This window comes from Notamacropus eugenii, chromosome 5, assembly GCF_028372415.1.
Source record: "Notamacropus eugenii isolate mMacEug1 chromosome 5, mMacEug1.pri_v2, whole genome shotgun sequence".
Taxonomy (NCBI): Eukaryota; Metazoa; Chordata; class Mammalia; order Diprotodontia; family Macropodidae; genus Notamacropus; species Notamacropus eugenii.
In genome coordinates, this window is record NC_092876.1 from 110,556,352 (window position 1) to 110,569,494 (window position 13,143).

General features: G+C 38.9%; 1 protein-coding gene across 1 annotated transcript in view; it reads left to right on the forward strand.

Moving 5' to 3' along the window:
* The window catches only part of RUBCNL (rubicon like autophagy enhancer), a 40,575-nt gene extending 30,427 nt beyond the window's left edge, over positions 1-10,148 (forward strand). Inside the window, exons 11-16 of the mRNA XM_072610580.1 lie at positions 234-298; positions 3,672-3,910; positions 5,423-5,484; positions 7,453-7,606; positions 8,878-8,968; positions 9,548-10,148. Coding sequence (XP_072466681.1) covers positions 234-298; positions 3,672-3,910; positions 5,423-5,484; positions 7,453-7,606; positions 8,878-8,968; positions 9,548-9,636 — 700 coding nt within the window. The 3' untranslated portion in view covers positions 9,637-10,148. The remainder of the gene's footprint in view (positions 1-233; positions 299-3,671; positions 3,911-5,422; positions 5,485-7,452; positions 7,607-8,877; positions 8,969-9,547) is intronic.
* The last annotated feature ends 2,995 nt before the right edge of the window (positions 10,149-13,143 follow it).

The window sequence follows — 13,143 nt, forward strand, 5'->3', positions numbered from 1 at the left end:
TTGTGATAAGTCAATTTACAAGCATTTCAGAAAGTCTCTGGTTGTTGCTGGTCAAGTATTTTCAGTAGGGCAATGTTTCAAATCTTGGCCAGGACATACAAATGCCTTTACTACATCCAATCTCTTCTTTTATTTCTTCTTTCAAAGACAAAATCATCTCAACCATCAATATGGTCACTTTTATTTTTTATCCTATTCTCATCAAATTTAACTGTTTTTTTTCTATGTCATAGGAGGGATTTTATGGTTTCTGCCCAAAACTTTTTCTGTGCTGGCTGTGGAACACCAATAGAACAGAGTAAGTCTGGTTTGGCATAATTAACTGATTAATTCAGAATTAATTGCGAAAAACCACAATAAGCTGCAGTTGGGGTTCTCCAGGATTTTTTTTTTTATATAATAAATACTGTTTTTTGCGTAGAAATTTTGTAAGGGAGACCTTTTTTTCTTTGTTCTCCTCCTATGCTCTAAATCCACTAGACTTAGTGTAGTGATGTATCTACATTTTCCCTTCTCCATGTCATTCACATATGTAAATAATAATCCTGGCAGCATTTTCATGCTAACAAACAGGCCTGTATCTACCTTAAACCTTGGGGCAGCTAGGTGGCACAGTGGATAGAGCACTGGGCCTGGAGTCAAGAAGACCTGAGTTCAAATGTGACCTCATATGCTTAACTTGCAAGTCACTTCATCTCTGCTTGACTCAGTTTGCTTGACTCAGTTTCCTCAACTGTAAAATAGGGATGATAATAGCACCTCACTCCCAGATTTGTTGTGATGTCCAAGTGAGATAATAATTATAAAGTCCTTAGTGCAGTGGCTGGCCTGTAATAAGTGCTATATAGATATTAGCTATTCATATATATTATATATATACATATATACACATACATGTATTTACATATATATGTATATATGATATATCATATAACAACACAATTATATATAATTATAAATTATATAATATAATCATAAAATTATAAATTATGTAACATAATAATAATGTTATTATATGTTATCTATTTAATTAGACAACTGTCTTTGTGGTATGTATGATGGGATGAGCACAAAATGGCTTCCAGGCCCCCTTAGGACTTGTTGTATCTGATATTCTCATTTAATTGGCTATCGCTTTAACATTTAAAATCCCTGTCTAGACCATAGGATTTTTAGCTGAGAGATACTTTTAGAGATTATCTATTTTGGCTTCCTCATATTATAGATGAGCAAAATGAGACCTAAAGAAGTAAAGCCATTTCCAAGCTTCATATAGTAATTAGCAGAACCAAGAGTCAAACCCAGCTGATTGGGAGTTAGTGGGGAAGCACAAGGCCCTAATGTCGCCTTAATCCATTAATTAATTAGTGGATCAAATTAACTAACCAGTCACTTAGCTTGTCCTGAAGGAATGAGATGCAAGTTTGCTCAAGTTTTCTTAGAGGTCTGGTTCATGGGACGTTGGTTAAGAATGTAGGTTCCATCCACAGGCAAGGCAAGGAACAACCTGAGGGCGATGATGGGGTGGTAGTTAGGGTTTAAAGAAAATGAAGGGGTTCTAGAAGAAAAAAACTGCCTGCTCTATGATGCTTCCTGGGTTATCTTGAATGTTCTCTTGGCCTTTAAAAATGCTATATTGATCCTTCCTTTAAAAAAAAAAGACTGAACCTTTTCAGTGACTCCAATCCACTCCTCTTTCCCTTCTCTCATACCACCATCCCTTCAATTAGAACTCTCTGGCTACAAGGAAATATAACTAAGGAAAAATATATCACACATTCAATCAGACAACACTGTGCTTCAGACAATGCTGGCTCATATTCTATTGGAGGAAACATGTCCCAGTGTAAACAAGTTAGTGAGGGAAGGAATGCTCTTGCAGTTGAGGGAACCAGAAAGTCTTCATGGAGGATGCAGAGCTTGAGTTGAGTCTTGAAGGAAGTAAGAAATTCTTTGAAGTGGAAGGGAGGTGGTATTAAATTCCAGGAACTGGAGGACAACTAGTACAAAGTCAAGGAGACAGGATAAAGTGTCAAGTATGAGGAAAGGCCAAAAGACAACTTTGGCCTTTCAGGAGTCCAGTAGAGACAGCAATATATGATGCCTGGAGAGGCAGTTTAAAGTTATATTATTAAGATCTTTAAAAATCAAACAGGAGAGGTCAGTCTTTATTTATTTTCATGTTTATTTATCCTAGAGACAACTAAGCATCACTATAGCTTGAGTAATAGCAGTTATATGGCACAGTGGTTTAGAGAAGTGGGCCTGAAGTCAGGAAGACACATCTCTCTGAGTTCTAATCTGGCCTCAGATGCTAGCTGTGTGACCCTGAGCAAGTCACTTAACCCTGTTTGCCTCAGTTTCCTCATCTATAAAATGAGCTGGAGGAGGAAATGGCAATATTTTCACCAAGAAAACCCCAAATGAGGTCATGAAAAGTCAGATACGACTGAAATGACTGAACAACAACAAAATAGCTTGAGTAAGGGAGGGACATTGTAAGATACGAAGGAAGACTTTTGGGCCTCTTGGGCAGTGTAGGTTGTTATGTTTCACCAGTGGTCCCCCACTTCCCCACTGAAAAGAGTGAGGCTTTCCAGTGGCAAGTTTGGCTGTCCTGACTCGCCCCTCATGTCCAATACCTTCGAAACATTTCTCCTTTCCTCACACAGCCACCACTCTTGTATAGACGCTTATTACCTCTCCCTTGAACTACTCTTCCCAATCCAATCCATCCTTCACATGACTGCCAATGTGGTTTTCCTAATGCTTAAGTCTGACTCCTCCCTCTCCCCAACTCAGTAAACTGTAGTGGCTCCCTGTTAACTCCAAATCAAATTTAAAGCTCTTCTCAACCTGAGTTCTTCCTAGTTTTCTAATCTTGTTATACTTTTTTCAGTCGATTCAATAGTGTCCAACTCTTGGTGACCCAATTGTAATTTTTTTTTTTTTTTTGCCTTGCTGGAAGCATGGATCAGAATGTTCCTCCCTGTGTGAGAGCTGCTTTCTCTCAATGTCTTAAGGCTGTGTCCAGCCCTTTACTTTCTCCACTATCAGCCTGGATTATAGTCTTACCGAGTCCAAGAAACAGCCTTAAATGCATGGAAAACCTCCTTTGCTGGCTCTGTAAATCTTTGGACATTTAGTAACAGTTTAAGAAGAATGAAGATTTTGAGAGTTATTATCATTGGAATAGTCTTGGTTTGTGCATTGATTTATAATTTTAAAGCTAGCAGGCACAGTGGATAGAAAGATCCCTGGTCCTAGTGTTAGGACTTGAGTTCAAATCAGTCCTCAGAAACTCAGTAGATGTGTGACCCTGGACAAATCACTTAATTTCTGTTTGCCTCAGTTTCCTCATCTACATAATAGGGATAACAATAACATCTACATCCCAGGGTTGTTGTGAAAATCAAATAGTCATTTAAAAGTGTTTAGCACCCTGCCTGGTGCATTGTAAGTGCTGTATAAATGTTAGCTGTTGTTACTATTATTATCTCATTTTATCTGATAATAAAGATAAAAAAACTGAGACCTATGTAAAGTGACTTACCTAGAGCTACATAATTTATAAGCTTCACAGCTTCCAACTCCAAACTCAGCGTTCTTTCTTCTATATCATGCTATTTCCCCTCTGAGCCTCAGCTTACCCTTATGTATGTCTATTTCAGAGTACCGTAAGAAACTTCGCTATTGTGACTACCTGGGGAAGTATTTCTGTGACTGCTGCCATAGTTATACAGAATCTTATATCCCTGCCCGAATCCTCATGAATTGGGATTTCCGCAAACACTATGTCAGCAAATTTTCCAAGCACCTCCTGGACAGCATATGGCATCGACCCTTGTTCAATGTGTTGTACATCAGTCAAAACATATATGGCAAAGCCAAGGAATTGGATCGAGTCAGGGTAAGCTTGTGGATAGGAAAATGGACCTTTGAAAGGTGCTGAAACCTTCCAAAGCCAAGCACAGTGGTTTTAGGTCTTCCATTTTCTTTTGCTTCTGTGACATCATGGAATGTCTCACTTCCATTCCTTTCTCTCCACTCCTGAAGTTAACCACCCTAGTTCAAACCTTTGTCTCCTTTCCCTTGGCCTACTACAATAGCCTCCTAAGGAGGCTTCCTGCTTCCAACATCATCGGTATCCTGCAGAGCTGTCAAAGCAATCTCCATTATGTAGAGGGCTGCCTATGTTGTCCCCCCCAACTCAGCAACCTTATCAGGGCTGAGGAATCCACCAGTCACAGGTGACCCTCTAGGTCTTCAAGTGTGGCCCTTTGAGTGAAACCAAGCTTCACAGAAGAAATCCCCTTAATAAAAGGATTTGTTCTGTAAAACTTGGACTCGGTCAAAAGGCTGTGCTTAACCACTTAAGGTTTAAGTAGTTCCCCACTGGTTTCAGAACAAGATGCAAATTCCTTAGCCTGGCATTTAAGGTATTCAGTATCCCTATGTTTTCAGCCTTATTTTATATAACTTGCTTTCTGTACTTTAATCCAGCCAAATAGGTAGAATACCCAGCCTGGAGTCAAGAAGAGAACTGAGCTCCACTTCAGGGCTCAGACATTTAACTTAGCTGTGTGATCTTGGGCAAGTCACCTTGGTTTACTTTAGTTTCCTTATCTGTAAAATGAGAATTATAATAGCCTCCCAGGGTTTCTGTGAGGATCAAATGAGAAAATAATTGTAAAGATCTTGACACAGTGCCTAGCACGTGGTGTTATATAAATAAAAATTATATATACTGAACTGTTTCTCAAACCCAGTGATCCATTTTCTAGCTCCATAAAGTCTGTCTTCCATGCCTGGAATAAACTTCCAGAATCCTTGTCTTTTGTCAAGACTCAGGTCCGGTGCCACCTCCTCTATAAAACCCAGCCCCTCACCCCCAGACCCATAACTCCACCCCACTTGTCGTCTAATGATATTTCTTCATAAGTTGTATTCCTCTAGTAAAATGTATGTTCTTTGGGGTCAGGGACTGTTATTATTTTTATTTCCCCAGTCCTTTGCACACAGTAGGTACTTAATAAATGTTTACTGAATTGACACTGCTTCTGACTATAATAATAGCTAATGTTTACATGGCACTTTAAGGTTTGGAAATATGTTAACTCTTTTGATCCACATGGCAGCCCTGTAAAGTGGGGGTTATTCTCCCCATTTTACAGATGAGGAAACTAAGACTGAGAAAAATCAAGCGATCTGTTCAGGGTCACATAGCTACTAAGGGACCGAAGCATGTATTGAACTGTCCTCTGTGTCAACTAGCCGAATATGAAAAAATGAATATGTTTAGGTAGGCAGGGAAGCGTCAGGGTTGACTTTTAAAGTGTAGTTCTTTCAGTATGCTCTTACAGTGTGTGACTTCCCCCCACTACCATTTGAGTAATAATGCTTTCCTTGTTTTGGATTTTAGGAAATCCAAGAGAAGCTTATTCAGATTAAGAAGCTGTTAAAGACCTGCAGATTTGCTGAAAGGTACTATTTTGAGTAGAATCTCCTCAGGAATGTGAAGTGGAGACTTAATAGCTGGTTCCTGCCCTAGCTGCCCTTACATCTCCTTCCAGCCAATCTATTTATTGATTCATTCTTTTTGTTTGTTTTTTATATAAAAAATTTTAATTATTTTTTCAAAAAACATTGAAATGACCACCAGGGTACTATGTAGAGTTCAAGGGTTGAGGGAACAGATAGAAAGGGCTTACTCTCCAAAAGGTTCCCATGTTCCCATCTAGTAGGGAGAGATAAGACATTGAACCTAAATAAGGATGATGCAAAATAGAATTTGGTAAGTGCATAATAGATCTCTCTCTCTCTCTCTCTCTCTCTCTCTCTCTCTCTCTCTCTCTCTCTCTCTCTCTCTCTCTCAATGTTTGTACGTGTGTGTGTGTGTGTATAGATAGATATAGATGTGGTATAGTGAGTACCACTTAAAAGGAAAAGATCTCTCCCAAATGTAGATAATCAGAAAAGGTTTCATGGAGGGGGATGGTTTTTGAATTAGATTTTAATGGGGAAGATTTTAATGGTGGACATGGGATAAAGGTATTCTAGGTATAGGGAATAGCAAAGGTTCAGAGGTGGAAAAGTACAGCATTTTAGGGGATACTGAATATATTCAGTCTAGTTTGGCTGAAAGTATGTGTATGGTGGGGGGCTGGTGGCAGCAAGAAGCATTTATATAACACCTACTATAAGCGCTTCACAAATATCTCATTTGAGTCTCACAATATCGGTGAAGTAGGTTGTTGTTACTATCCCTATTTTACAGTTGAGGAAACTAAGGCAAATAGAGGTTAAATGAGTTGCCCAGAGTCACACAGCTAGTAAATATTTGAGGTCATACTTGATTTCAGGTCTTCCTGATTCTGGACTCAGTACTCTGTCCACTGTGCCAACTAGCTACTGGAAGCACAGGGTATATGTAGGAGAACAGGGTGAGGAAAAGGTAAAAAGGTAGCTCAGAGGATTTTTTTTCACTGCTTCTATTAAACTAGATATGAAAATTGTTATAGGAAGCATTTTTCTTTAGTGTGTGCCTCATAGGGAGGATTTCTCAGCTTCTTTCCTTAAGTGTCCACATCAATGTTTTGGCAAGATTGACTTGTGGGTAGAATATCCTTCTTTTTACCAGCTCCTGCTTCCATTTTGGTTTGTCCTTCTTGGAGGGATAGGCTAGCCTTACTCACCACTCTTAAATGCTTCCTTTAGCTCTGCTGACTTCTCAACCAGATAAACAATGTGGGTCACCAAAGCGAATTTAGAGATTAGTATGCAAATTCCGTTTTGCAATTGGACCACACATTGTCTTTTCTTTTTGACCTTTTTCTTTGGCAGAAATATTTGAATTAATTTGCTGGAATGCTTTCATTGTTGTTAAGTCTGTGCATCAAATTTGAGGGTCAGTATTTTTATCTGAGTAATACTTTTTTAAAGCAAACCTTGAACAATAAACTTTTGTGATGTTTCAGTTTCTTTGTGTCTGTCTCTGGTTCTCCCTCTTTTTCTCTGCCTTTCTGGTTTTGTCTCTGTTTCTCTCTGTCTTGCCCATCTCTTGTCTCTACCTCTCTGTCTTGTGTCTCTGCTTCTTGTCTCTGCTTCTGTCTCTGGTCACTGTCTCTGTGTCACTGTCTTTGTGTCTTGCCTGTCTCTCGTCTCTGCCTTTTTATGTCTTGTCTCTGCTTCTGGGTGTCTTGTCACTATCTCTCTGTGTCTTGTCTCTCAGTCTTTCTTTGCGTCTCTATGTCTCTCTGCTTGTGTCTCTCTCTCTTTACACAGAATCAATTCTCTCTACTGTCTGCCTGAGTCTCTATTTATGTTAGGCAATTTGAAGGGTGAGTCATAGCAGTTCAAGAAAAAGTAGGATTTTTCTCTGCTTTTTATTATGTAGAAAACTAAACCTATTTGTAAAATGACCTGAAATTCTCTCCTCCCTGTTCCCACTAGGATATTAAAAGATTTTGAGCAGGTGCCAGAACACTTGACAAATGAACTCCACCTGTTCTCTCTGGATGACCTCGTCCAGATCAAAAAGGGACAATTGGCTGCTGTTCTGAGGGTACTTTTGAAAGCCTCCCTTGTTCATGTGGACAGCTGTGAAGTAAGGAAACCCACCTCCACTTACAAAGATCTGTATGGGCTTGGGCAAATACTCAGAACTCCATGGCAGTCTAGCCTAAGAGCATAGGGCTTTAACCTTCCCTCCCACAGGAGAGGCAGTATGGGATGTGGACAAAAAAATGACTTGGAGTTAGGGAGATCTTGGTTCAAATGCTACCCTTCACACTTACTATGTTTCTTGATACCATAAAGTTACTTGGCATCTCTGAGACTTATTTTCCTCATCTGTGAAATGGGTATAATTCTACCTGTAGAATCTTCCTCACAGTGTTGCTGTGAGTCTCAGATGAGACTGTGTTTGTATTGTTTTTGCAAATTCTAGGATGCAAATCTTAGCTATTTGGTATTGCTAATATCATTTTTCTTATCTTTAATTATTTAAACAGAATTCAGATAGAAATAGTCCTGGGATAAGTCTTTATCCTGCTATAATTATTTTATCTTTAACGTTCTGTTGGCTATTGAACAGGTAGTAAAGAACTGTTTTTGTTGGGGTTTTTTTTTGGAATTGAATAAAAGTTTTAGGACATAAGCTCCTTTTCTTGTAGGTTTACTGAAAGTACTTTTGGGATAAGTCCAAATGTACTGGTGGGGATGAAATGTGGCTCTTCCTCTTCCTGTATGGTTTTGATTTCATCAGCAATGTCTTTATTTTGAAAGTTTTTCTTTTACTTGGAAAATGTAGCTTGGAAATTCTGAGTATTTGTTTGGGTGAGGCTGACTAAAGTTAAGCCAACTACAGATAAAAAACATCAGGAGATTCCATAAGTATGTAAATTGAAAAGCTTCTCTGCCCAACTAGGGAAATATTCTTGCCAAAAAAAAAAAGTGCTTGTCTAACTCCTTAAGCCATCTTGTGCTTATGGATTATAGATTTTGAGCTACAAGAGACTTAAGAGGTCATTGAAACTGACCTCGTCATTTTAAAGACGGGGAAAATGGATGCAGGTAAAATGACTTGCCCAGCACTACATTGGTAGAAAGTGATGGAAAAGACTTGAAGATAAGTCTTCTGACTCCAAAGCCAAGGTTGTTTTCATGATATCCCATTGCCTGTCTCCTTGGGAAAAGTAGATCCATTTCTTTTAATGGTCAGGTTATTTACCCCCAGAGAAGAGAAAAATAGGCTGTTTTAAAAATGATCTTTGTCAATCTTCCTCATGGTGAGACCAGTGAATAACTCCATTGTTTCTAGATGTCAAAATAGCATTGGAAATGAGAATGGTAGCTCACTGAGTCCTTCTTTTCCAGCTATGTCAAGGAAAGGGGTTCATTTGTGAATTTTGTCAGAGCGCAGCTGTCATCTTCCCATTCCAGACGACAACATGCAAAAGATGCCCAGGTATCTTTGAACACATAGTTGTTGCTTCAAATGAACAACAGGGATTTCTGTAAAATGTAAAACTGTGATTTTGGAGTTTGCATTTTTGTGTTGGGCTGTAGGAAATAAAATATTTGGGTTAAATGTGGGTCAGATTGTTTTGGAATGCAGTAGATCCATAGGATTTACATGAGGTTGAAAAAACACAAGTAGTAGCTTCTGGTATCTTCTGGGATCAGCCCTCTTTTAGGACTAAGTTTTAACAAAGGGGAAGTAGTTTATGCTTCACCTAAACTTCTCCTTAATGACTCGAAGGATTCTTTTATAGGAGGGATCTTGGGCCAGATTCTCCATTTATCCTAGACTTATCTTGGGTGCTCCTTTGGGATCTTCTCATTGCTCTTTGCCCTCAAATGTAATTTGGGGGCATGTTCCCCTGCTCTTCTGGACCTCCTTTTCCTGGACCATTTGAGTATCATGTTGTCATCGGGGTAGGAAATATATTTCAGTGATTTTTTCGGTATATTTTTTTGGTTTCCTTAAGAACAACAGAGGAAATCTCACATCCAATCTATTGATGATTTTCTCTCATATTTACAGATTGCAAAGCTTGCTTTCATAAACAATGCTTCAGGTCAGCAGACTGCCCCAGGTGCCTGAGGATCAAAGCCCGAAGGATGCTTTTGTAGAGCTTGCCCTCTGTGGCAACTTGAAATCAAAATATTGTCTGGATGACTGCAACTCCCCACATATATAGGGAAGCTGCTAGGCTTGCCTACCACTGGTAATGTTGTTTTAGACATGCTGTGTATAAAGAAATGAACTTGCTAAGCACTGTATTCCTTTGTATATATTTAATGTTTTTTTTAAAAAAAAATACAGATACTTGGCTATCCAAGGTGGGGGCTTTGTTATTACTAATAATTTAGTTTAAAAAAATGAATGTTTAGGAGAATTTCTGATGGTATTGACTTTTTTGCTGCTAAAAGGATTTTTAAGAATGTTTTGATACTTCTTAAATTGTAAAAAAGTTCTGGTTTTGCTGTTTATATAAAGTACAGTTTCAAAATGATTAGGCCTATTTTTTAAAAAAGCAAGTGTTAAGTGTTGGGATAAATTGCTGAGATTCTCTTCCTTAAAAACCTGGTTATGTGAAACTGACTAGATACTTTATTTTCATTAAAATAAATGCAACATCACAGCCTATTGTTTATATTTATCATCATCATCATCAATCATTGTTAGTGTTAGGGATAGACACTCGGACCTGGCACCTACAAATTCCTACATACAATTTCCCATATTTCAAATCCTCAATTTGAATCCCAGTTTCCTTACCTGTAACTTTGGACAGCTCACATGAGCTTTGGACCTTAGTTTCCTTATCTATAAAATGAGAGGGCTACATGAGATGATCTCCACTATCCTTCTAGCTCATAATCAATGCTCCTTTGACTTAGTCCTTTATTTCATTGTCTGGATGAGAGGATTTCTGTGTCCAAAAGAGATGTGCTTATTTTCTGTAATGCAAGCCCTCAGTATGTAGTGAATCCCTCACCTGCTTCCCCAACATCCTGATGTCAAGGCCAATTCCATCTGCCATCCAGCCAACTCTCCAAGGAGCAATGGAAACTCTGCGCATTTGTCTGTAACTTGAAGCAGTTACCACCAGATGGCAGTCTTTTTTTTTTTTTTTAGTAGTAGTAGTAGTAGCACAGATCAGCAGCCTGGATTTATTCACTTAAATGGATAGAGAATAAAGTTAGAAAGAATAACAAACTGAAAGAAAATAATGTCTAGTGAATTATCCTAGTCATGGGACTCATTTTATCATTTTATTCATATAAAGTCCTATTCTAATGTCCCTTCCAAACACTGATGAGCCTGGGTTATGACAATAAGTGACATTTGTATGATGTTTCAAATTTAGCAGATCACTTAATAATTTATCACATTTTGAGCCTCAAAAATATGATCTGAGCTCTTTCTCCTATCTGTTTTTGAGGGTGGGGTGGAGGTCTGGATATGTGATTGTATCACTGTGGGGAACACCTGATATTGAACAATGCTTGCTTCTTGAAATTAGGGACTGATTCACTTTTACCTTAACAGCCTCAGTTCTTCCTCCTGATTTTGACATGTAGTCTCAGAGAGTTGCTGGGGGATACTGAGTAACTGTGAACTGCCAAAGACAAATAAGACAGAGAGACTAACCAAAAGACTATTTTATAAGTCTACATGTAAGATGATAAAGGCTGGCACCTTGGTAGTGGAAGAATCAGAGAAGAGGAAGGGACAGATATGACAAATGTCATGAAAGTAAAATCAACAGGGCTTGGCAACATATTAGATATGAGGTAGGATGTGTATGAGAGAGAAAGAGAATAGTAGAGGATGATGCTGAGATTTTGAGCCTGAGTAATTGGGAAGATGGTGGTGCCCTCAACAGGAATAGGGGAGACAGAGGGGATTTTGGATGTGAGATGATGAGTGCAGTTTTGGACATGTTAAGTTTAAGATGTCTATAGGACATTAATTTGAAATGGCCAGTAGTCAACTGGAGATGTGAGACTAGAGGTCAGGACATAAGTTAGAGCTGATAAATAGAGCAGAGAGACATCTACATTGAGGTGATTAATTGAAACCACATGAGGTAATGATATATCAAGGCAAAATAGTATGGAAGAAGACTAGAGGAGGGCCAAGGACAGAGCCTTAGGGGACACCTACAGTTAGTGTTGATGAACTGGATGAAGATTCAGCGACAGAGACTGAAAAGTGTTCAGTTAGTGATAGCAGTGTAACAAAAGCCTTGATAGAGGAGAGTATAGAGGAGAAGAGAAGTCAAGAAGGATGAGAATTTGAGAAAAAGCCATTAGATCTGGCAATCAAGAGATCATTGGAGAGAGCAGGTTTAGTTGGTGACATTTAAAAAGTGTGAGACACACAGTTTCTGGGTAATTTAATCATTTTTGTTAATAATGCCAGCATGTTTACTAATAAAAGGATAATCATTTGGTCATCTCTCTTAGACCAAAGACTCCTCACAGTGGTGGGCTTATAGTATATATGCTCTTAGAAAAGCGGGTATTCCTGAGGGTAACTATCAACTCTGGTTAACAATTAATGAGGAAATGAATATTACAGTGAGAGGATGGGCTGTACTACAATGAGGGTCTTGGGGTACATGCCTTAGACGACCCAAGTCTTAGTCAAAGAGACTTAGCAATTTCCAAATCATCTGTCTGACAAAAGAAAGGATCCACATTTTCCCAGACCTGTCTGAACAAGCACAATGAGCAGTAATATACCCATTAGCTTAATCTTAGAATTTCTTTTACTGCCTTTCATCAGATCTCAGCTGTCCTGGCTGGGTAAGTCTTTGAGAGAGATTTCCCACACTGGTTGATTTCTGGATGAGGAAGTAGAAAAGGTTAAAAATCTTAGTTCTGACTCAATTAATTAATACGTGAAAGAAATAATCATTTCTCTCAAGCTGAAAGATGAGGTAGGAAGCCATACTGTAGAGCTGAGAGTAAGAGGAGAGGAAGTGGAGACACTGATTGCTTATAGTTTTCTCAGAGAGTTTAGCCACAAAAGGGATGAGAGAGATAGAGCAAGAGGAGATGGATGGACACATCCATCTCCAGGGTTTTTTTGAGAATGGGAACAAATGGGGTGGTTTGTAGACTGTAGAAAAGCAACCAGTAGTCAGGGAGAGATTGAAGATGAGTGACAAAGTGGAGATGATAGGATGGAATCTCTTGTACATATGTCCTGGCAAGGAGAAGGGCCACCTCTTCATGTGAGATGGGTAAAGGAAAATATGGTGATAGAAGGCTTCTGGGTAATATGAGATGAAGAAGAGGGAAAAGAGGGACCTCTTGGTGAATGGTCTCAGTTTTTTTCAGTGAAACATGAAGGTGAAGGGGAGAAGGGGAGTCATGGGAGCTAGTAAGTATCAGAGGTATAATCTAGTCCCAGGCCTCCTGATTTCAAGTGTGTTAACTCTAAATACTAAATGATCATGCCTCTGGGTTCTCACTCAGAGCTAGCAGATTGTCAGCTCTGGTAGGTTCTACCAAGCTGGATATCACTTGAGGTCTAGCTCAACCTGCAACTCTTCAAATATTTCTGGTTTAGACATATGAGAGATTCAGAACAAAATCTAGACCCTTGATCTAGATCCCAAAGTT